This window comes from Typopeltis vanoorti, chromosome 1 (genome assembly GCF_054136105.1).
Source record: "Typopeltis vanoorti isolate ZY-2024b chromosome 1, IOZ_Tvanoo_1.0, whole genome shotgun sequence".
Taxonomy (NCBI): Eukaryota; Metazoa; Arthropoda; class Arachnida; order Uropygi; family Thelyphonidae; genus Typopeltis; species Typopeltis vanoorti.
The window spans coordinates 13,865,096-13,891,966 of NC_143549.1; the positions used below are offsets into that span (position 1 = coordinate 13,865,096).

Consider the following 26,871-nt stretch of genomic DNA (forward strand, 5'->3'; position numbering starts at 1 on the left):
TATAACAATATCTTCTGATGAAATAATCAAATCCAAGACCCTCAATCCATGTGTGGTCTCTGTTACCTACTACTACGTTGCATATCTACTGTCTTACTGCTCACCACCACTAATTTGCTACCAGCTCTCTTATCGCTGACCTCCAATAACTTGCTGCCATCTATGCATGTTCTCTTACTAATCAGCATTGCTAACATAAATATCTTCAATCTCCACCCAAGCATACGACATCTCACCATTTTTGAAAAATCCATGCCACTTACATCTCCCCATTTCACTCACACTCAAAACTGCACTCAAGAAACAAAAAATAAATAAATACAGAATTATAACTGCACCAAACACTGCCTACCAATCACAATTATCACAACAATATTTAAAAAAATTAATTATTGCTAATGCCACATGCAACTTTAAACTTGTCTTTTCACAGCAATCTCAACAAACACAGCTCTCTTTGCCACCTAGTGGCCAATCTGGAAATATGAAAACAGCCAACAGAATTGGCAAGAAGTCAACCAAATATATTTATATATGAATGAGAAAAATTATCCAAAATGCAAAACCTGTATACAAGATCAGATCAATTTTATCTTATGGATCTGAGAGCTGGATTATAAATAAATCTCTTCATAAAATGACTGAAAACACAAATGAGAATTCAAAGTTAGATTAAGAGAGTGAACACAAAGCATCAATGGCATAATCACATTCAAAACATGGACATTAGGAAGGTACATGATGTTAGCATTTAGGAATGTGAGAACAGAGCTAAATTCAGGTGGTATGGTCATGTAAACAGAATGGGAAAGAAAAGTTAGTAAAACAAGTTTTTTTTGCAAAGACCTAAGGATAGAAAACTGAAAAAAAATGTCACTAGGACATGTAAATTTTTGTAAACAATGATGTAAATTTTTCATACAACACACACACACACACACACACACACACACACACTTGAGATGTCTTAAAGCTTGTGCCAAAGGACAAACGCATTTTCATCAGATGTAAACTATTGCATCACTGGCTGGTTTTTCCAAGTTTTTTAGGATAGCATGTTTTATACATAAAATGGTCAACAGTGGAAAATCAGAAATTTTTTTTTTTTAAATCAAAGCATCAAAACCAAATGGAAAACAATATTTTAATTAGTTTGTCTTCATGTATTTAAACTTACTGCAGTATGGTTTAAATAGAACACTTCCAATATAGGGATGGAAATTAAATTATGTTAAAAGAAGTGAAAAACTGCTATTATCAGTATTATCAGTTTGCTCTTAAACAGATTACATAACAAAACAAATTAATCAATATCCAATATCAGGAACATTATAACTCTGGTGAACCACAGAACAAGGTGGTTCCAAAATTTATAATTTGTCATTTATCATTTGGTTTTATGAGTTACTCTGTTAATTGAGATTCAGGTAACACAGAGTTGACTGTATATTTTCTTTACAATAAATAACCCAGAAAATGGATGCTAAAGATAAAGAACATTTGATTTTTGTGATCTAGAGAAAATGTGCAATGAAGAGAAGATGATTGTGCAATGGATGTAACATGGATCGAGATCCGCCATAAAGATTCGAAAGGGGGGGGGGGAGCTTTCTGAGGTATTTAAGACTAAGACACTCAAAAAATGGGGATGCTGTATGTCACCAACATTATGTAGGATGTATTTATTAAAATCAGCCCTCCATGGAGTCAAAAGACATCATGTGAGGTACACAGTCCATCAAACCATGCTTTAAACGCATTTGATGTATCTGCATTCACCGCATCAGGCAAGTCATTCCACTCACAACCACTCTCCATGCAAAGAATCTGCACCTTATGCTCCTGATCATACAACTTCCAGGTATGTTCTCTTGTTCTATCCCCTTCTCCCTTTCTACAAAAAATTTCTTCCACCTTAACCTGGTAATAACCTTTATCAACTTAAATGTCTCAATCATATCTATTCTCTTCCGCCTACTTACAAAGCTTTGCAAACTGCATTCCCTCAATCTTTCTTCACATCCTACATCCCAAAGACTAGTTTTGACCTTAATCTTCTCTGGACCCTTTCCAATACAGTGATACCTCGATTCATTGTTTTTCAGGTGGATGGAGAACAAAAACGATATACATAAATTATGAACTGCATGTCACTAAGTCCTTCCCGATTTAAGGATTACATTTTGCATAGCATACTACACGATTTTGTGGTATGCAGTGCTTGTGGTATGTATGCTTCCCAGCAGTTGGGTATGTAGCAGGTGAGAGATGGGGGAGTGCATATATGAGGAAAATGTAGGAAATGGGAAGAACTTTGTGAGTTAGAGATTACCATAACCAACCTTGGCAGCATTGCATCAGAGGTGCGAGAATCTCGACCTAAGTAAAATATAAATGAAAAAGCAAGATTAGGGAGTGTGGAAAATTTGAATAATTCTGAAGTTTTTGGAGATGGTCTTAATTGGGAGGATGAATGGCGAGCAAGTGGGTAGCTTGCAGAGAGAGAGAGAGAGAGAGAAGAGATAGACAAACTGAAAGAGGGGTGGAATGTCTCAGGAATGAGTTGAGAAGTGAAAGATGGTATTAAGCGAATGGAAGATATGAATGCAAGACGAATCAGAGTAGGAGTGAGAGAGTTATGAGAATGATAGAAGAGGAGAGAACAAAAACAGTAGAAGAGATGGAATGAGAGAGAGTTATGGGAATGATAGAAGAGGAGAGAAGAGAAACAGTAGAAGATAGGAAATGAGAAAGAGTTATATGGTATAGAGAGATGTAAGTAGGGGAAGAACACAGAGAGGAAGTGTTAGAGGAGAGAAAGATCTAGGAACAGAGTGGTGAGAGGTGTGATGAAGGGAGACTCGATGATCCATGGTGTGCAAGATAGGATGGCAGAGGAGTGTTTGCCTAGAGAAATGATAGAAAATGTAGCTATAGTAATTACACAGGGTGAAAGGAAGGATGAGACGATTGTGATGGTAGGCATGAATAAATTGAGAGGCAGTGTAAATAGGGTGGCAAGAGATCTGAGATTCATACTTGAAGTTGTACAGAAGAAAACTCAGAGAAGGAAAATAGTGTGTGTTACCCAGGTATGATAATGATGAGCTGAGTAGAAGAGCATTAATAATGAACAGCATGAAAGTGATAGCCAGAATGTGTCAGAAGAGAGGATTGGAACATGTGGATGCTTGCAGGGCAGTTGAGGATAGAAAGGAACTGTATGCAAGAGACAATTTGCATTTGAATGAGGAAGGATGTAAGTATGGAGTGATTGCTGTTCTCTGAACAAGTTGGTGTGTCAATGCAGTGAAACTAGAAGTACTAGTGTGGATAGTAGCAGGGTGGCCTTATTGGAATAGGTGCTTGGGAGAAGGGGAAATACATAGAGTACTGCTGAGTCCAGTGGAGTCAGGAGGGGATAAAGACACAGAAATAGAATAGAAATAATAGAAATAGTGACATTTTTATGCTTTAAACTAATGCCAGGAATATCTGGAAGACAGGAGATTAATTGGTAGTGCTGATATCATTAGTCTGTCAGAAGATTATTGGTATCTCTGAGACATGGTTGACGGAAGATGATATAATAACAGGAATAGAAGTGGCAGAGTACAGCATTTTTCAGCAGGATAGGAAGGGAAAATGCTGTGGTGGAGTATTGCTTATAATAAGTGATGACATGTCCTCTCAGAGTGGAGGCTTTGGAGGGCAGTGATACTAATGGTTTTCAAAACATATAGTGTGAAGTAGAGGTGGGCAAGACAGGATATTTAGTGGGATGTTGCTACAAGCCACAGAGGGTGAGGAGCAGGAGAAATTTAGGCAGTTGAGCTTGGCAAGTGCAAGAAGAATGATCGTTATAGGAGATTTTAACTACGGCAATATAAATTGGGAAGAGGAAAATGCATGTAGTAATAAGGGAATGGAATTTCTAGTATTTTTGAGGGACAAATGTCTAAGGCAACATGTAACAGAAGGAACACAAGGTTCAAGAGTTTTGGATTTGGTCACAGCATCAGAAAAGCTGATTATAACTGAGAAGGGGATATTCAGTTGTTTGCAGATGATTTAAAGCTTGGAAGGGTTATTAGTAATAGTGTAGATGTGGCAGCCCTGCAAGAGGATTTGAATAAACTAGACAGAGGGCAAATAAATGGGAAAATCAGTTTAATGCAGCAAAATGCAAAGTCTTGAAGTTTGGGATACATCGATGGTAGGCTGCATACTCGATTGGAGGAGCTGTACTGGAGCAATTATGGGAGACGAGATCTGAGGGGGTGATGATCGATAAAAACCTGAAATTCAAGGAACATGTTGCAAAGGTGGTGCAGGTAACCAAGAGGATTGCTGCAATACTGAGAAGGACACTGACCTGCAGAGATAAAAGAGTTGTAATTCCATTGTATAAAGCCCTGATCAGACCACACTTGGACTATTGTTATCAAATTTGGTCCCCAGGATTTGAAGGAGATAAATTAATTGTGGAAAGGGTACCAAAGGCAGATAACAAAGATGGTTTCAGGACTATACAATGTTGGTTATGAGAATCAGCTGAGGGAATGTGGACTGCAGAGTTTGGTTGATAGAAGAAGAAGAAGTAATATGATCGAGACTTAAACTGTTGAGAGACAGTTACAGGTTGACACTGGAGAGTTCTTTCATTTGGTGGAACAGTGGGAAAGAGCGATGACAAGGGGCCATCCCTGGAAGTTACAAAAGGAAGCTGTGAGCAAGAAGGTGAGGAGTGGTTTCTTTGCGTGGAGGGTTTTTGAACCATGGAATGCATTGCCTGATAGAGTGGTGAGAACACGAACGGTCAGTGAGTTCAAGGAGTGGTATGACAAACTTTGTTTTCTAGGACTGACCTCTCATGATGAGTCTCGACTCTATGGAACCCTGAATCATAATACCATATTTTTTGATAGATAAAGTGCGCATTATCTATACAAAAAAGTCTAAATTCATTAAAAATGAACATGCGTGGTATACATTTGAAAGGTATGAGAAGTAAATCAAATGTAATAACAAAACTAAGTTTGAAGTATTACTTAATATTTATTGAACATTACACTATTCAAATCCAAAAAATTCTTCAAACTCAATATTGAAAGAATCAATTGTGTTAAAAATTTCGTTTAGTATTTCTTCAACTTCATAATCATTGTCACCGGACACCACTGCATTCCCTTGTGCTTTAATGAAAGCATTTCTAACACAGTTTTCACTTACAGCAGCCGAACTTTCTACAATCCACGTAATTATATCTTTATATGACGTTCTTTTCATCTGCCCTGTTTTGTTATATTCATGGGATGCCATTAATCATCCAGTCTTCCCACTTAGCTCAAAAATTGTCTTTGAGTGGTTTATTTACTGCAAGATCAAGGAGTTGGAGTTTTTTTGTTAAACCACCTGGAATGACGGCCAATTTGGAATACTTACAATTGTTTTAGCTTCTGCTGCCGTGTGTGCCCTACACGAATCCAACACTAACAAAGATTTTGGGTTGAAACATGGACCATTTTTCAATTCTTTTCAATTCCAAAATTTCATAACCTCTGAATTTATCCAACCTTTATCATTAACAGTAACAATAATATCTTTGGAATCACAACCTTTTGAAACAGTCTTTCTTTTGAAAATCACCATCAGTAGCAGTTTTGAACTCTACCGCTAGTTGCTCATGCATGTTATCTATACAGCAAAAGGAGTGATGAAAATGTTGGGGGTGCGCGTTATCTATCGAAAAATATGGTAATAATAATACACACATTGGAAAAACAATAGTAATGGGTAATCATTAAAAATTATAGATAAGAAAATTTAATAATTACTATTCACTGAAATACAGTATATGATCTAGGAAGTATTTTTACCTTGGGTATAAATATGTTAAAGATACCAAGTAATTTTAAACCTGGTTTTACTCCATTTCTTTTTTGCTTTACCTGGTTTGCTTACTTGGGAAATGGAGTAAAACCAGGTTTAAAATTACTTGGTATCTTTAACAGTATATGATCCATTACAGTTAATTTAAAACATTGCTTCTTGCTGAAAAAATCTTTGTTTGCTATTTGTTTTGTGCAAAAACTTCACAACCTCAATTCAAGGTATGATATTTCAAAGCTTAGAACACTTTCACGATCGAAAGTAAAGCTTTCTTTTGTGCACCCAGCACAAGAGAAAGCTTCACTTTCATCAGAACTTCATGTATCTCAGCAAAGTTTGGCACAAATTTAAGTTCACCATCATCTTCTCCTCTTCGTCTTCTTTCCCACCCCCTTAACACTACTGGATGCCACAAGCTTCTTGCACAGCTCCTATACTGTTTTCACATTGCTGGTTGCCACATGGTGGTGGTTAGTCCTTGAATTTATCTTTGTTCATGCCACTAAACTTTTCTCAGTCATGGCTGAAATTGTTGTCATCATTGGTCAATATGCCACTATTGCCTAAAGACTGTCTCTGCATATAACCAGCTTTCCAAAAATAATTTTCAATTGTCTGCTGGGGTATTTGTTGCCAAGCTGCCACAGTGTAGTCATATCTTTGTCTGCATCCATTATGCAAACAGCTATTTTCATGAGCATTTCCTATAAAGTTGCTTATAACACTTTATTATCCCTGAATCAAAGGGCTGGAGCACACTTGTATAATATGCCAGACACCAAATAACTTTTACATTTCTTAGAAACAATGCGTCTTTTGGATGTGTGGCAAAACTGTCCACAAAGAGGAGAATTTTCCCATTTTATGCACCCATATCTTCATCTAACGAATGCAGAAATGAAGAAAAAATGTCTGTGGTCATCCAAACTTTGTTCACATTTGGCAAGTAATTTTTTTTTATATTCTTGAAACATGGCAGTTTTGAAGATATTCCGATAACAACCAGCACTCGTTTATTCATTTCCATCACTGTTTACAAAAGTAAAACAGTAAGTCTGTCTTTAGGTTTTTACCACCATGACAAGGCTCTCATTTGAGAACCAAGGAATCTATCAGGAAGCATGTGTTGTAGAATGCCCACATCTCATCTGCATTGTAAATATCATATGGTTTGTATCCCTATAACAAAGATGGCATTCTTTCCAGCCATGCTTCCATGCTTTCACTGTCCACTGCAGCACTTTCTCTGGCTAACTTCTTATATGCTAGACCATACCAGTCCTTAAACCTCGTTATCCAGACATAAGATGCAGCGAAATTTTCTATGTTCAGCTGTGCTGCAATTATCTTTGCCTTTTCACAAAAAATGGTTCCATCAACTGGAATATTCGATGCCCATGCATGCTGGTACCACATGAATAGTACACTCCTCAACTCCTTACCTATTTTCCTCTTCTTACTTATGTTACCGCATTTTTCTATCTGCTCTTGGATTTCATCCTTCTTTGCAAATATGGAGTTTAGTGTACTTGGGACCAACCCAAGACATTTGGCAATGTCGACATGTTTATCTCCATGATTCTTCTCTACCTCCTGTACTATTTTCAGTCACTTGTGCATAGTTCTCAAATGCTTTTTAGATTAGGACATGGCCCAAGAATAATAAATTAAATAAAAGGAACAGAGGAAATAAAACAATAATGGAAATACAATATAATGAAGTAATGTAATAAAAACAGGAATGAATAAATTTATAAATGGTTAAACCAGGATAATGGATGAAACGATGATGCACACAAGAAAACACAGAACCACTTGCAATGAAGTAAAGCTCAAAGTGGAGCACTCTTAACCAGTTAAGAGTGTGGAGTACTCCAACAGTATTTAAGACAGTAATCTTTGTGGAGCAAAGCTTACTGCCCCCCCCCCCCCCCATACTGAAGAAAACTATTATAGCAAAACTAGTAATTAATCTGTTTTGGAATAGCAAAATGACATCAACTCAAGACTGAGCGTCTTTCTGCTATTTTGCTTATGTAGGTTGTTTTCATTATTATTACGTGACACCTCCAGGGAGTCCAAAGACTCATCGAGGGAGGGCATCTGCTCTACAACACTCTGTCTCCACCAACTACAATGAACCGACTACACCAACTCCATCTACCGTCCACCACTAGTATTTTCACAGACAATTGCAAACATTCATGCCCACGGTGGGATTTGAACCTGCAGCCTTTTGGCTGGAGAGCAGATATGCTAACCACTTGGCCAACCAGACCGGCTAGAAGCTGTTAGAATGGTCAATAAACTACTTACACTTCATCAATTATGCTTCTAGGAGCTACTATCTAGCATAAGACAAATAAGGACCAGTAACCCTAGTGTGTGCACAGACGAGCATGTCTCTGTCTGCCTAGTTTGGTTCTTTCAGGATCAAAGTATCATTATATAACACTGATGAATATTTTATCAATTTTTCATACTTACCAAATAATCTACTCAGTACATTTGAGGGATATTACATGACTATAAATGCACAGAACATGCCCATAGAACTTAATGTTTAAACAATATCTATACAATTATTACCACACAACTTTCCATGAAAATTTAGTCTTTGTGAAAGACAAATATTTTCATAAACAAATTTATAAACAAAGCTGTTAGAATGGTCAATAAACTACTTACACTTCATCAATATTAGGATGGTAGATCTTATTCATAAATCCTAGAAATCAGAAAATCGTGTCAATAAAACATCTGTTTTATAGTAATTTAAATTCTTAATTTTAAAATGAATACCACACATGTACAAATAAATGGATGATTTTAATTATGGCAGTATAGACTGGAATGAAGAGATAGCATTTGGGAATAAGGAAAGTGAATTTCTCAAGTTGTTGAGAGATAACTATCTCAGGCTGCATGCAAAGAAAGCCACGCGAGGAACAAGAGTTCTAGATCTCATCATTTCATCAGAGGATGTAATTGTTAGACGGTTTCACATTTTTCTCCAGTTGGTGAAAGTGATCATTAAGTAATTACCTGTGTTGTGACTAGTCATATGCAGGCTTTTGCGAGGAAAGGATATATACGGAATTATAAGGCTGGTGATTATGACAAGCTTAGAAGACAACTTCCAGCTATAACATGGAACGATTAGTTGAGCAGTAAGGAAATAAATGCGGCACGAACTTACAAAGAAATACATAACAGTATCAATGAACAAATGTATTCCAAAGGCCAAAAGGCTGAATAAGGTTGGTATAAAATGGATGAATGTGGAGCTTAAGCATGAAATCTGGAAAAAGAAGGTCCTTTGGAGGAAGTACAAGATGAATAATGGTAATCAGTCACATGAAGAATAACAAGCCAGGAGAGTGACTCAGTTAGTAAGGAAAACAAAAGTAGAGTATGAACAGAAATTGGCAAATCAGGCCAAGAAAAAAACCTAGAGAGTTTTTTTTTTTAGATATGTGGCAAGTAGAAGGTTAAGGGATAAAAGTGGTAGAATGGTAACTGCTACAGAAGACATTGTTGAGGTATTCAGTGATCAATTTATAAGTGTGTTTCATCCTGATCAGGGTGGAATCATGAGGAACTTAAGTATAGAGGACATAGGAGAGGATAGCTTAATTGTGAGTGAGCAGGAGGTATTTGAGAAAATAAATAACCTCGATGTTAATAAGGCGATAGGATTTGATGAAATATCACCACACATCTTAAGAGAATGTTCCACGGAACTGACAGTAGCATTAGCATGCCTTTTTAACAAGAGTTTTGCAACAGCACAGGTTCCAAGGGAGTGGAAGGAGAGTAAAATTGTTCCACTGCATAAAGGCAGTGATAAGGCTGTAGCTTCAAATTATAGATCAGTCTGTATATCTGGAGTTGTGAAGGTCCAGGAGAGACTGGTAATTGGATACAGAAATGGGTTGAAAACAGCAGTATTCTCTGTGGTTATCAACCCATGTTGATAACCACAGAGAATACTGCTGTTTAGGGGAGATCATGTTTCACTAACTTACTTATGTACTATAACAAGGTGACAAATAGTTTGGACAGAGGAGATGCATATACAGTGGTGTACTTGGATTTTGCAAAGGCTTTTGATAGACTGCCGCATAACAAGCTCTTAAGTAAATTGAAAGAGATGGGATTGGATAACAGACCTGTGTTGGATCAGTGACTGGCTTGCAGATAGGTATCAGAAAGTTGTACAAAAGAGAAAGGTCACCAGTGGTGTGCCGCAGGGATCAGTTTTGGAGCCATTGTTGTTCAATTTGTATGTTAATGATATTGGGTCGGGTTTAACTAGTGATATCCAGCTGTTTGCGGATGATGCAAAACTGGGGAGAGCAATATACAGTCAGGCTGATGTTAATGCCTTAGAAGAGGACTTGAATGGATTGCATGAATGGGCTGGTAAGTGGAACTGTCAGTTCAATGTTGCCAAGTGTAAGGTTTTGAGATTTGGTAAGCAACGATGGGATGCAAAGTATACACTTGGTGAGGAAATTTTAACAGAAGTAGAGGAGATGAGAAATCTAGAAGTGATGGTGGACAAGTACCTGAAATTCAGAGGCCATATTGCACAAGTTGTGAAGACATCACATCGAATAATGGCAATGATGCGGAGAACCCTGACATGCAGAAATAGAGGGATTATGATTCCATTGTATAAAGCCTTGATCAGGCCTCATATGGATTATTGTGCACAGATTTGGTTGCCAAGTTTTCATGGTGATGAGGATATGTTTGAAAGGTACAAAGAAGATTCAGAAAGGTAGTCAGTGGTCTTTGGAATGTGGAGTACGAAGACAGACTGAGAGAATGTAAGTTGCAGAGCCTTGTGAATAGGAGGAAGAGGGGTGGAATATGATTGAGGCATATAAACTCATCAGGGGTTGTTATCAGGTAGACATGGAAGAAATATTTCATAGAATTGGAGAGGGGAGTAGAACAAGAGGCCATTGCTGGAAACTGTATAAGGAGGGTATGAGCAAAGGAGTGAGAAGCAGGTTCTTTGCATGGAGGATAGTTGGTGAGTGGAATGCATTGCCTGAGTGTGTTGTGGACACATTGAATCAGTTTAAGACGCGTTTGGATGAGCATTATATGCACTAGTGAGTACCTCGCACGATGAGTCTCTGACTCCATGGAGGTCAGGTGTTGATGATAATAATAATAAATGGTAACTTATTATCAGATAACCAAGACAGTTCATGGAGACTTTTAGGATATTAAAACATTTGTAACAAACAATGTTTTGGTTAAGAAAAGGTTTATATAAATAAGCCTTTCTAGAAATAATCATTTCAATGTTTCATGATTTTAAAATTGTTAGTTGTGAACACTGCTAAACAATAAATTTCATGGCTTATTTTGTCTTATTATGGCATTATGTGTCATTGCCATCAAAAACAAGATGAATAATAGTCAATACTTAGCCTTTTTTTTTTTTTACGTGCCTGAAGTAGAGCTGGAAAGCAAAAGAGTTACAAGTTAAAAACTGGAGAAAATGTGGTTCACTGAGAATGAACATGTAAAATTAGGATAATACTATGATAGCAGGATGCAAATATGAGGTGATGTAGATCAGACAAGAAGTGCCAGAATGGAAAATAGTAAAGAATGCAAATGGAATTTCTCACATCAAATCCAAATGGGTCAGTCATTAAACAATGTAAGATACTTCTGGTAATTAAATATCTTAAACATGTGTACTAGACATATTTATGACAGTTACATGTAGAGAAAAACAACTTATGAAACTTCCCCAAAATATATTATTCAATTTTACATGGACATTGTCAAGGAGAAATGAAGATCTGTCAATTACATTTAAAACATGAATTACAAGATATGAATTGCACACATACTATGTGACCCACAAAATATGAGTCATGTAGTAGTGCATACTAGCTCGTGTTTCATCATTTATTAGGAGAATACACTATTAAAGTCCAAATGAACAAAAAAAAAAAGCTTTAATTCAAACTTAAATAACTTATTCAATATTACAAAAGAATTATGAACAGTTTATGGCAAGTATGTTCTAGGCATGTAAAGTTTTGCAAGTATCAAGGAACAGATGACCATATTTAAACCTGCTGCAACAAAGAACTAGACACATAGTGTGTCAATAACATAGTAAGCAAGGCTAAACTCTGATTCAAAAAATTTAATGCAGTCTTGATGTTCTTGGATTCTAATCTTAGCAGAACAGCCTGTCTGTCTGTCTGAGCAGTCAACATGAACAGAGCACTTGGACACACCAGTAAGGAAGACAATGCTGTAATTTTTCTTTAAAGATAGAAAAAATCAATTCTGAGTTGGTTTAAAAGTAGTATACATAGATTTTATTTGCAAAGAATCCATGCTATTTCTTTTGATATTCTTTAAGGTAGGGTAGAGAGATTCTTTTTACATCACAGAGTCTACAGTGTGTGATCTGGCTGAAGGATGTAAGTGTCAATAATTTTCTGGTAGGTAGTTTCAGTAACAGAAACATATTAAAAATGAGGATTTAGAACAAAACTTGACAATGTTAGCAGCACTAATCTCAGGTGGTATACTCACTTAAATAGAATCAGAGGAAAGATCAGCCATTTTTTTTTCTTCCCTAGGGTGGAAGGGAAAAGACCAAGAGGAAGACCAATACAGTAAGGAGTGTCTTAGATGACAAATATAATATCTAAAAATACTAGAGTCTAGACAGATAAAATAAATTTGGAAAAAAACCGAACAAAATAGGAAGTAATGATGTAAACTTTTCATGTAGTTCCATCACATAATATCCTATACACATAATATAATATGTTTACTCTTTGGATTGAAGAGTAAACAGCACAAGCTATGTGTACAAGAGTTTTGATAATACTCATCTTCTGTGATGGTGTGAAAATATATCATCTTCCAGTGAATGAGATAAACCAATGGAGAAATTTTAAGAGATAGCAACAATAGGCTGATTTGTTTGGATAGGAAAATGTGTAGCAGAATGTTAAAATTTTCTAAGAAAATACTCAAGTATTTTCTTAGAAAGTTTTCTTAGAAAATTTACTAAGTAAAATACTTTCTACATTTCTAAGAAAAACAAAACATATGCTTGAAAGTGCCTTAACTTATAGAATTTAAAAAAAAGGTTAATGATTTTAAAGGAGATTTCTGAATTGTTGCCACTGAAAACAGGGGGTTTCCTTGATAGTCAAATTTTTTTGTAAAAGTCATTTGTGAGGAACATATGAGAGCTCCTGACATTAATGATTTCACTATTCTGTATTTTAGGATGATGTACAGATATTTCAAGTATATGTCTAGAAAATATGTTTATGATATACTGATGTATCGAGAGAAAGCCATCTGTTGCTCTGTGCTTCCATTAGCAAGAACATCAGTATTACAGTGACAGTTCAGGATTTTAAAAAAAAATCCTTTTTATTCTAGACATACTAAATAAGAGTTGACTAAATCAGAGAGAAAACTCATCATCCTTGACAGCTCTGTTTGTTTATAAAGTTCATTATTCTATATAAAATATCCCAGTTCATAAAAACTTGAAAGGTAACAATCAGCTAGAAAGTTAGAAGATAAATATTCATGGAAATATTAGCACAGAGTGACATAATATCAACAGGACTATCATAACAACAGGATCAAGTTTTAAATCTAATTTTTTGAGATGAATTCAACTGTATTTTTAATAACGGAATATAAATGGCTTAACTTTCTCAGAGAAAGTTAAGAATTTAGATTTTACATATTTGAATGCACATGAAATTAACAACTGATCCAAGAAGGCAACCACTTTTATGTACTATTTATCCCAGAAGGTTAGCAATGTGTTAGCTTGTTAAGCTGGCTAATAGTAGGCATAATTCATGAGCAGGATCTTTAAATGTTATTTTAGAGATACTTATGCCATAAGGTTTCATAAATTGAACACAATAACACAAGTAAAGGAGTGAATAATATTTATTCAAAGGTTGTATATTTCAACCTGAAAATTATAGGTCATCATTATCAGTGGCAATAGGCAGTTGATACAAAATAGTACTCAAACAACAGATTAATTTAAAACAGTGAGAGCTGCATGAAGTTATACATAAAATGGTGCAATGGAATAGCTAAAGAAACATTGCATTATTAATTCATTTAAAAAATATTGAATCGCTTTCACTGACACACACCTCTAGAAGATATGTTTAATCTGCCCTCACATGCCTTTCCTCCAGATAAAGTGAAATTATTCAACTTAGTAATTCACTCCGATTATTTTCTTTGTCAAAACAGAATCTATAGACAACTTGAATGAACCGCCACGTTCAGTTGTACTATTTGCACTAACTTCTAATTGGAACATTTACAGCACATCTTTTTCTCATCCATACACCTCAACCTTAGTTTTGACTACATTATATAGATGTTTTTGTGATTTGGTCTCACAATTAAGATATATTACTTGCTTTTCTAGCAAACAATCTGCATCTATGAATTAAATTTGATTTTTTAACGATACTTGTGACATAATGATTAGAAATATATACACGTTAGCACAAGAATAATATTTAATTTGCCAAATATTTCGGTCTGAATATTACAGACCATCTTCAGTGGCTACATAGGAATAGTTTTTAAAAAACAAAGTGAAATACGAACAATTGATCATTCATACATAGAACGAGCCGCGTGATGTCATATCGCTAAGTATTAGAAGAGTAAACATTTTTAAAACATAATTAAAGATATTAATTCAGAAATTCATATGATAATATGACAAGAAATGATACATAACTAAAGATATTAATATATTTCTAATCTATGAATTAATTTCACTATGGAAGTAGAAAAAGAAAACAAATTATCCTTCCTTGACATCCTACTCTACCATATATTGTCAGGTGAACCAGTTACTCCCATTTATTGAAACCTATCTTCAATGAATGGTATATTTCGCATCTTTCTCAGAAGATTGGAATTATAAAAGCTTTATTATCTTGTCTTCACATTATAGTTCTGCATGATAATCCTAGTTCAAATAACAAGAAAATCATACAAAAAGTCTATCATATACATTTTTGGTATCTCAGAACCAATCTCTAGAATTATTTATAAATATAATCTAGTACCTACATCTATTCCCTTTGACAAATTATCATCATGGTTTCCATCTTCTAAAGATAAATGCTCCACTCTTGATCTTCTTGGCATCTGCCAAATTTCATATGACTGTCACCTATCTTACTTTGGACAAATTGGACATGCAGTGGACAAAAGATGCAAAAACACCATTCTTATATATCATCAATAGGATATCTCAGAAATCTGGCCTTGCACAACATGGAATAGACACCAACCACAATATCTTATGGTCTGAAACATACTTATTTCATTGCTTTAAATTTGAACATTTCTTTAAAGTGCCAATGCCTTACTCCACCATCCAAACTTGAATTGGAATGACTGCCTTTCACTGTTGAAAATATGGAAGAGTCTTTGCTAAAACAAAGAGTCTAAAGGCTTCAGTTCAGCAATGCAAATTTATAAAAGTAAAGTGGATATCAGATTCAGCATTATTTCAAAACTGAATGTAGAAACTATGAAAGTTTCATAATAATAAGTTGACCAAAGAGCTTACGGGAATACATCCGCCGGCATTCACGAGTTGCCTTAGCATGAACTACTTAGAAAATAAACGCTGCTCAAGCGTCTATATATTTGCTTTCTATTAGTCCATTTTGATAAGGTTTCAATGGCCTGACAGCTGTTTCAAACTGGTTGGTTCTCTTCAGAGACCAGGCAGAAACCTTAAGAGAGCAAAAACTCTCATTCAGTACTAAGGAAATCAAATATCAGAGATGAAACTATAACTACAAGTCTCAATTGAAAAAAAATAAATATAAAAAAAAATAAATTGAAAAAATAATAAATATTAAAAAAAGGCAAGGGAGAAACAAAAAGGAATGGCAAACTAAGCTGCTCGAGAACTAACCATGGAGAAGAAGGAAAGTATATGATTAATGAATGCAGGTATGAGTAACTAAATAGATACAATATAAAGAAGAAACTAATAGAGAAAGGCCTTCAATATTTTCTAAATATCCTCTGATTTAGTTCCAGTAATCGCTTCTTACTACTGGTAACGCTGAGAAAACATTCAAAATGTACTAGGAACTCTCTAGCCAGTAAGTGAATGAACTCTGAACAGTTTTTCTATTTGGTTACAATGTACATTATATCTGACAAGAAATGATATGTGTGGTAACTTTGTACAAAAGCATGAGCATATTAAACTTATATAATTTCTTGTCAAATATAATATACATGAGTGAACTCTCTCATCAACAAATATGAATCGGTCTTCTGCAAGGAGACATTCTTTATCTTATGTAAGTGAAAAACAGATTTTGTGGAACTTAACTTTGAACAATGATATAAATTGTGAAACTAATTGCTGTAATAAGGAATTAGTCGCACTTGGCTGTAAGTGTCACATGAAAAATGGAGATAGTTTTACACTATGAAGATTGGGTTTATTAAGATATAATATATATGAAGTGGGGTGCAAAGTCCAACTCTACCTCCCCGTGGTGGTGCATCCTGGGGTGTTGAGAATCCTAACCATTATCAAGCAGAGCTCTGGCGAACACTTCAGAACCGTGGTCAGGAGAAGTGTATATGCGACCACAGCAAAGATGCCACTACTGCAACAACAGAAACAGCCTCGAGTCCTGTGCGACCCACACTCACCTTTCTACAGCGGCAGTAAGGCACCGAGTGAGGCCAGGGATACTAAGAATCTCGCAGATGAAAACAGGCCGCCTCTTAAATCTATGAAAATGGCAATCGGTATCCTCGAATTGTGGCAAGAGACTACAGAATAGATTTATTAATGAAGGAACTAACCAATATCAACTTAGATATCCTGCTAGTGAATGAAACAAAAAGAGTGAAAGAAATGACAGCAAGATGGTACAATGGCTCACAGATACTCCTCAGATCATCCTCAAACAATGGTAAACAAGGCAGAGTGGGCTTCATTGTTAAATCTAAGCTCACCAAGTTGATCCTTTCTTGTAACATCATATCTGAAAGAATAGGTGTACTCCTAATTGGAATAGAGAACAATATAACAATAACATTAATATCCTGCTATGTTCCAACATCTGCAGGATATTAATGTTATTGTTATATTGTTCTCTATAACAAAATGGACTATTAACAACTGTTACATAAATGATGACTATATTGACTTTATAAATAAATTCAACGAGTGCAAGAAAAAATCAGAAATTCCTATGAAACAAAAGAAAAGAGAATGACTCTGACCTCAAACTATAGTACTGCAAAAGAGAAAAGAACTGAAGAAATCTGAAGAAAATTTTCTTGAATACAAAATTATATGTAAGTTACTAAGGAAAAGAATTCCAGAAGACTACAAAGCTTTCAGGATACAAAAAACTAAGAGAAGCAGTGCAGGCAAAAACCAGCCTGGGAAAAAAATAGAGAAAGACTTAAATTTTAAACAGTCAATTCCATCTCCTTTACAGGATCAAAATGGAGAAAAACATACTAATAGAAAAAAGGATAGAAGAAATTGTGCAAAATTTTTATAATGATCTCTATGCAACTAAGTGCCAAGTTTCAGAACCTATCATTCTGAAACCAAGCAATATACCAGATGTACTTCCAGAAGAAATAGAACATGCCCTTAAGAAAATGAGTAAAGGTAAAGCATTAGGACTTGATCGTGTTAAGCCTGAAGAAATCCAACAAAGTGGACCGATTATTACTTTTCAAAGCCTTGGCTGCCAGATTCACGTGGTACTTCAAAGAAAGATTCCAGAGGAATGGAAGATCTCAAAAACCATACTTCTATTCAAAAAAGGGAACAAGGAAGACATAAAAAACTATCATTCAATCTGTCTGCTCTCCCTCACATATATAAAATCATGAATAGAGTAATACTGAACAGAATCCAAAACACTCTCGAAGACACTCCAGTAGAGAGTAGGCAGGATTCAGAAGAGGCTTCTCCACAATAGATCATATCCAGGTCATTTCACAACTAACAGAAAAATGCAGAGAAGACCGAATGGAGGTGTCACATAATAATCCCTCTATGTTTCCTCTTTATTGATTTTAAAAAGCATTTGATACCATAGAACACAATGCAGTCATCAGTGCCTTACTGGAAATAAATGTCAACCCTACTTACATCCACATGATAAAAGAAATTAACAAAACTCAGACCACACAAATAACCCTATTTGATCAACCTATAAATATAGATATAAAGAGAGGGGTCCACCAAGACGATGTGATCTCCCCTAATCTATTTACCAGCACATTAAAATATATTCTGAAAAAAATAGACCTAAATGGAGGAATAAGCATAGATGGTGAAAAACTACAAATCCTTATGTTTGCCGATGATCTAGTACTGATATCCCACAACCCAAAAGACCTAGAAGAAATGGGTGAAAAAATATACACAAACAGCAGTAAGATAGGCTTAGAAATGAATCTAGAAAAAACAAAATGGATCAAAAACATCTACACAAGTGACAGTCACCTATGTATTAATAACATCCCTGTAGAACAAGTTGACTCCTACAATTACTTAGGACAAACAATAAAAATGAATAACAATTTATCTGAAAAACTAGCAAAAACAAAGAAAGCCACATGGCTATCATTCAACAGACTAAAAAAACACTTACTGATCCAAATCTTGCCATCTCTGTGAAGGCAAAACTATCTAATAGTGACATTCTTCCATCACTGACATATGGATCAGAAAGGAACACAACAAGAAAAGAAGAGACTTGCAGAATAACTCAGCATGCAATAGAACATAGGATTTGTAACATGAGCAAAATGGAACATGTTAGAAACACAGAACTAAGAAAGAGATCAGGCATAAAAGATATGGTAGCAAACATAGTATATGAAAGGAAGATGAGATGGGGCAGGTCACATAGCCAAACCCAGGGATAACAGATGGACATATAGAATACTAACTGGCAACCAAGAATAAAGAGAAAACCAGGAAGACCACCTACAAGATGGGAAGATCCACTTGTGAAATCTATGGGTATAACATGGAAGAGAGAGGCTCAAGATCGAGATCATTGGAGGCATCTTTGTGACCCGCACTCATGGAGAAATCCTGAGTGAAACACAGGTCCATCAAGGTAATATATGAAGTTTGGCAGCTGTGCGTGCGTGCACACATACACATGCCTTAAACCTTAGTATGCTGCCATATTTCATTTACATTATATCTTAGAAAAGAATTCCACTATCTGTTAGAGTGAGGGCCCTGTCACTTAACATTGGATTGTTAAATTGCTGTATTAAGTTGTATTATCTACTGTCAAAGTTACAAAAATGTTAGAACATGTTATGCAATTTGGCTTAAAGCTAAGTTAAATTCAATTCAATTTTAGTTAATTTCTCTATTGTAAACATTGTATAGAATTTTCTACTATTAAAATGTGTTATTATTCAGGGAAATTCAGAATTATAAGAAGTCGTCTTTTCATTAAACAGCAGACAGATCCATTTCCCTAACCACTCAGCTTAAACTGAGTTTATAACCCCCCATCGCCCAGGTTATAAACAGTAAAGCTAAAATGCACTCTAATAGGTAATGGAATGTTTTGTGAAAGCATGGTTATTCCAACTGCAAAGGACAATATCCATTTGTAAGATTGAGTCATGAACTACAGTGATTTTGCCTTTATAGCATTATTGCACTCATGTGATAGCACTTTATAGCACTCATGTGATAGCATGATTTTTACTATTCTTGAAACTTCAAGAGACTGGAATATTAAACTTAGGGATTCATGATTCAGAGATCATTTTTGCAAGTTTAAAGTCATTACACACTTCACTGGGGAAAAAAAATGTTACTTTTTATATTATATAAAAAAGTCCAGTTAAAGGAAGCACCTGGAAACAATGGCAAATTTATGATATTTTCACAGAAACAACCTTGAAATATGGAAAGTTCCAATTCTAAATTTAAAATTCCAAGAATTAAAAGAGAATTACTTTTAGACATTAAGTCAGTGGTTATTAAACTTTTGAAAGAGATGTTCCTTTATATAAAAAAGTTTTTCACCCCCATCACACTTCTCATAAAATATTATTATTATGTAACACTTCCAGGGAGTCCAAGGGCTCATATGAGAAGTTTGACCTATCATTTTCTTAGCATGTATTTTATTCTAGTAAAATAGATGCCATTTATAAGTTTTTTGATAATACATAATTATACTTCAAACTAAAAGTAAAATAACAGATATTTAAAATATTAAAATTTTTAAATTTCTTAATTTAATAAAAGACAAGTGTTGGAGATGACATAAGTGGACGGAATATTGAGTACATCTGGGAGTTGTGCTCAAAAAGAAACAATAATACTGACCATTGCTTTGCACCCTAGAAAATGTTTGTAGCACTCCTGCTCCCCCCTTTCCTAGGAGCACACCCCACAGTTTGAAAAAACACTGATTTAAGTTGATTACAAACAAGAGAATGGTTAGCTGTAAAGTAAATACGTCCTGCTTGGAATTTAATGGGTTTTTCTCTCTAATCCTTGCAAACATAGTAATTATGTTTTTTGGAAAAGAAATTGATGACATTTATGATTTGGTATATTTTAAATATAACTGTCATTTTTTTTTTTTGGCTATAATGTCCACATGAAGGATTTACATTTTGTTTTGGTAAGGGGACAACTATGGAAAAGCCATTTAAAAAAAAATTAAAAAAGAATAATTATGTAACCATAGAATATAAACTAATTAATAAACAATTAACATATTTCAGCTTGTGTATCACACATCCATTAATCTTATCTTCAGTGAAGCTGCTAACAATGGAAAATTTAAATACAAGTTGTAACTATGTGCTAACAATAGTTATCTTATCAAGAGAAATTGACAGAGGGCCAGGTTGTTAAGCATTACACTTTTAGAATTCTTAAAATAAAAAAGAATAACTGGCTTTTGTAATAACAAATTTCAAGGTTTCTTCCTTAAATCTTAAGCCATCACTGGATTTATTTCAGTAAATCTTCTTTACTATATAGAAGCAACAGAGCAAGAATGAAGTCCTTCCGACAAAAAAGTTAATGACCCACATCTCAAAATCAAATGTACCCTAGAAAGCTGACTGATTAAAAAAAATCAGCTTTCTGGACATTACATAAAAAGATCTGTGTACTCTTCCCAAAAACACAGAGTAATCAAATCAACGTCAAGAGCTCATATCATCTGTTATTTAAAAATGGCTCTTCAGAACAAAATTCTACCTATCAAGAAACTCGTGCTCTCAATGGCAACGATTTACAACTCACCACTAAATTATTTCTCATTTCTCGCCAAATTCTACATAAGATTATTAACCACTCCATGGAGTCAAAAGACTCACTCATCACTGTTCTACTACATAGAAGCTTATCAACCAAATATGACTATGCCATCTAAAATTTCTCCATTGCTGTTAACTAGCATTTATCAAATTTCATTTAATGAGCCAAACAATAAAACAGACCTCAGAACATGGATCATATATTCAGTTGATTAAACATTACCAATCCATCCTTGGACAGCAAGAATAATACCAACCACAAGATTCTCTAAAATGCAAAGTTGCTTCACAAAAATATCTTCAAATGCTTCAAAGAGATTACTGAAGTTTTTTTTGTCTCATTCTGAACCTCAATCATGGAGATTCTTCTTATTCTCTTCTGTCCTTAAGATGGGTTGAGTTCCATAAGAGCCTTCCATCATTTTCTGTCCAAAGGAAGCTCTTTCATATGCCAACAGCTTTGATAGTCCAATGCAATTCTAAGGACTTTATGCTATATTAATCTTTGTATTCCCCTGGGTCTTATACCCTCCATAGTGTCTTCAAATACCAGGCAAGGAAGTCTATTTAGGTCCATTCATATAATGTGAACCAAACCAATGGATTTGATAATTTTTAACTGTTTTAAGAATTGTTGAGTTAGTTGATATTCAAAAGTTTCTACAGTTTCCTCTCTGTTTTAAGGTCAAAGTTTCTCTCTGTAGAGAGAACTGTTGGTAATACAGGAGGTCTTCGAGTTATGTTGGAGATCCGTTCCCATAAACTGATGTAAGGCGATTTTCGACGCAAGTCGGAATTACCATAGCCTAAGTTACTTGCCTAACCCCAAACACCCTAAAGTCGTACATATATATCTAGAAACAGAACTAGGCCATAGGAAAATGAAAGGGAGAACATAATTACTGTATAGTACAGAAAAATGACAAAAATGAAACTGTAATAAAAAAGCAAACATAAAAATGAGAACAATCCCCAAAATGACAAATGAAACTGTACATTCTGTACAGGTGATTAAAAAAAAAAAAAATAAATAAACAATTCTTTACCCCTTTTATTCTGTGGTTGAAGAGACAGTTGAGATACCAGCACCTGCTGTGGGCCTCTCTACCTTTGTAAAAAAAGGTTCCAGGCTAGTCTGGAATGATACCATCCTTTTCTCCTTGTATATCTCCCTATAACACTGCAGGCAATCCATAACCTCTCGGAAGACCTAGCAGTGTTGGGATCCTCAGCCTCAAACTTGGCCAGCCCATCCTCAATGAGGGCAAAACCTTCTGCCAAGCCCTTGGTTGTGAATCTCCTGGGTTCAGGGGTTAGAACCGTTTCCTCCTCCTCAATCAGCTGCTTCTCTAACTGAATGAGGTTTTCTGATGACAACTCCTCCCCATGAGATGCCAGAAGCTTTGTGACATCTTTAGGAGTAACGACAAAATTGTGTCCAAGACTTAATGCACTCGTGGCCTCTTTGGATAAGGTTGTCGATGATAGGTTCACAACAACGCCATCTTGATGAAATTGCGGCTGCTGCATAACATTGCGTTGCTGGAGGATTTCAAATTTTTTCTGGTGTCGGTTTTTAACTTTAGCAAATTCTTTATTGGCTGTTGAGTCGGAGATTCTATCCAAGATATCCCATAGCTCCGCGTTCAAAATGTCAGATAATATATCATGTAGTACACTGATGGAGGAATTTATTTTTGAAAGTTCTCGGCGAGTAGCATATACCTATTCTTGTAATAGTGCTAAACTCGCTCTTTTATAAATACGTTGGGCTTTGGCCGAGTGAAACTTGTTCCTAATTTTTATACAGTTTGGTATCAAATTGGTATCTCGGCACCTTTTTAAGAAGGCTAACCTGTTCAGTTGCTGTGCCAATTTTCTTTCCACTTACCGTATTGTCGTGCCTTATGTTATCTCCGTGAAGAATATTTATATGTGTGGATAGGCTTATATGTTCGTCAGACATGTTGTAACAGATTTCACAGCATGACATGAACACAGATGGATAAGAAAATAACTATTTATTAACTTAAAAGCTAATATTTTGCTGGTATTATATCCAGCATATTCAGAGCACACAACACAAAGTTTGTTACAAATGCAAGACAACAAGACAACCAAAATTTATTAACACGTTCATTGGTATATGAGCCTCACAAGCCAACTACGAATATACCTCATATAATGCTTATCACCGGCAACGAGATTACTCGTACTGACCTTGAAGAAGTGAAAGTGCTTGGCATGCAGAGCGAGCAGTGAAAGTGTGTATACTCGTAGTTGGTATATGAGCCTCACAAGCCAACTACAAATATACTCTTATGTCAATAACCGCTGACAATGAGATTACTCATACTGACCGTGAAAAAGTGAAATTGCTTGGCGTGCGTAGTTGGTATATGAGCCTCACAAGCCAACTACAAATATACTCTTATGTCGATTACCGCCGGCAATGAGATTACTCGTACTGACCTTGAAAAAGTGAAATTGCTTGGCATGCGGTAACAACCTATGCCCGAGGAGCGTGGCAGCGAACGTGTTAAGTTTATTTATCGTTGACCATGCTATGGAGAGTTTCTATTTTATTGCTGCTAGGTAATCAAATATGCTCCTAGGTAATTAAAACCATTAACTTGTTCTATGGTTTCCTAATTAAGGGTTATCTGTATATCTTCCAATTTACATTATCTTTGTTTTACTTGAATTTATAATTAATATTATAATTTCTGTAGGTTTCTTGTAATTTTCAAGCTGGTATTAGAGATTTGCTTTGTTGTGTTATAATTACTACATCATCTACACATATGATGTGTATGATTGGTCTTCCATCGACTTTTACTGCTTTTGTCAAGGACAATGCTTCTTTGATGAAAATGTTGAAAAGCATTAGGAGAGTAGGCATCCTTGCATAACTCTCCATTTGATTTCAAGTTTTTTAGCTGTGATATTTTTATATTGAATTACTGTGCTTGTATGCTGATAGTAGTTTGAAACAAATCTTAGTATTTCATAGTCTGTTTTTCTTTGTTGATGATCAGAATGTAGAGCTACAGTACGCAAATAATCATATTACGCGTTTGCATGTAACGGGTGTTCATGATGCTGAGTAGTTATGTCACGCGAACGTGTCACCCTAGCTACCTAACAGGTACTAACGGTTCTTTGTATTTTTAAACCTTTTTGGCATTTACCTTTTTTGTACTATGCAAGCCTTGAGAAAGCTAGTCAGTTACTAGCGAAACTGGTAGGCAATTTGTAAGAGCTTAAGTACGTTATAAATATATGGTCTATGTAACAATAAATCTTTATTTTGTAATACTTTATGACCAAAACATGTACAATTTACAAAATGGATCTGTTTAAATAAAAGAGGTGCCAGGGCAGATAGCAAATTACAGGCCAATCAATCTCAGAAGTGGGGTTAAGGTATTAGGATAAGTTCCATAAAAGTGCCCATAACACTGCATGGACAGGAATATGATACTCTAGAGTAGCATTTCTCAAAGCTTGGTCCACAACCTACACAGTTTTCTCCAGTGGAACGTGAGAGAATCTTTTATTAGTAAATAACTATAGCATATTTTATCTTAGTTTGTAAATTTTCAGATACAGTTTAACATAAGATATATTAAAAATCCTATTAATTAAAAAAGTTCAAATAATTTGTTTAATTTCATTATAATAATATTCAGTATAATAATAGGGGTGCTTAAAAGTCAAAGCTGTATAACTGAGAGGAGACCTCCACATAGCCTTTAAAAGAATGAGGAGAACCGACCAGGGCTTCTGACCTAATGTCCAATCCTCACCTTCTCATGGTTCACTATGAGGGGTATCTACCTGGATACTGAACGAACGTGGATAGGCTGACAATTTGGGATTTGACCGAAAAAATTGTACTCTTACTGGCTTAAACCAATATACAAAATGATGGTACAACATGACAAATTTTAATGCCAGCTGGGGCATCGCCCAGTTAAACAAGGCCCCCTCTCCCCCGTTGTTTTCGCCAGGGCGAACAGCGAAAAGTCAGCTATTGGAACAAATCTGAAGGCACACCCCAAGTCAACATCACAAGAGTTAAAGATCGGTAAAGATGGCAAAGAAATTGAGCTAGCTGAGGAATTAGATAAGTACCAGATCGACATAATAGGGGTGACTGAAACAAAAAAGACAAAAACTGATGAGAACTTTCTGAGCAATAAATACAAAATGTTATATTGAGGAAATGACAATCAAGGAAAAGAAAGAGTAGCCATAGTTTTCAACATTAAATATGAGGTTAATCTTCTTGAATGACAGGCAGTCTCAAATAGAGTGATTTGGGCAAATATCAGAATGGGGAACTGGACAGTGAGACTTATTTGTGCCTATGGTCCCACAGAAGGTTCTACTAAGGTAGAAGTGGAGGAATTTTTTGAGGGTCTAGAGAAAGCTACTGACACAATGAAAAAGGAAAAGTTGATCCTTTTTAGGAATCTAAATAGCAGAGTAGGAAGTGATTGTCAGACATACAAAAATGTTTTGGGAAAATTTGGAGAAAAGAGCAAAGCTAATAATAATGGCAAATACCTGTTGGATTTCTGCTCAGGACATGGATTGATTATTACTAACACCAAGTTCCAACATAAACATGTGCACAAATTCACATGGAGAGAGGAGGCAAGGAATAAGAAAAATCTCATTGACTATGTTATTGTTGATAGTGATGTTTTCTTCCTGGTACAGGACACCAGAGTGTACAGAGGATTTGAAATTGGAAGTGATCACTATTTAGTCTTGAGCAGGATAAAAGATAAAATTGAATTTCATATTGAAAAGAATGACATGTAAGAAAGTTTTAAAGCAAATAAAAGTTGAGCAGCTCTCAGATGTGAACTGTAGACTAAAATACACAAAGATTATTGAAGAAAAAATTAAAGAGTTTGAGAACAGGAATCAAACCTTGGAGATTCAGTGGCAAACTCTGAAGAAAACATTGATTGATTCTGCCAGAGAGGCATGTGGTGAAGTTGTGTGCAAGGATAAAAAAATCAGAACTCCCTGGTGGACACAGGAAGTTAAAGAGGCAGTGAAGGAAAAGAAGAAAGCATATCAAAAGTTCCTGGCAAATAAGTCAGCTTGTGCTTTTAGAGAATACAGACAAATGTAAGAAAGCTAAACAGTGTGTAAAACTAGCTAAATAAAAGTCATGGGAGGACTTTGGCAAGAACATAGAAATTAAATATCAAGAAGATGGCAAAATATTCTGGAGGTTGTTGATGAAGCTTAAGAATGGAGGAAAGCGTGCTGTAAAAGGAGTTAGAGATGATAAAGGTGAAATGAAAACGGGAGAAAAAGATATCCTTGAAGTATGGAGTAATTACTTCGAAAAATTGCTAAATGAAACAAGCAGTGATATACCTCAATAGTGTATACCTATTGAGGTAAAAAACATTCAATAGGCATACAGTCAGGAATACATATCCATACTTGAAGTAGAAAGAGCCATCAAAGGCTTGAAATGTGGAAAGGCAGCAGAAGTAGATGATATTTGACTAGAAATGCTGATGTAAGGTGGTATAAAAGTCTTACAGTGGCTGCATTGCACAG

The 26,871-nt window shown here is 35.3% G+C and overlaps 1 protein-coding gene across 1 annotated transcript in view; it reads right to left on the minus strand.

Moving 5' to 3' along the window:
- Positions 1-26,871, minus strand: part of UbcE2H (ubiquitin conjugating enzyme E2H) — a 362,978-nt gene that overhangs the window by 160,302 nt on the left and 175,805 nt on the right. Inside the window, exon 4 of the mRNA XM_090412149.1 lies at positions 8,581-8,620. Coding sequence (XP_090268275.1) covers positions 8,581-8,620 — 40 coding nt within the window. The remainder of the gene's footprint in view (positions 1-8,580; positions 8,621-26,871) is intronic.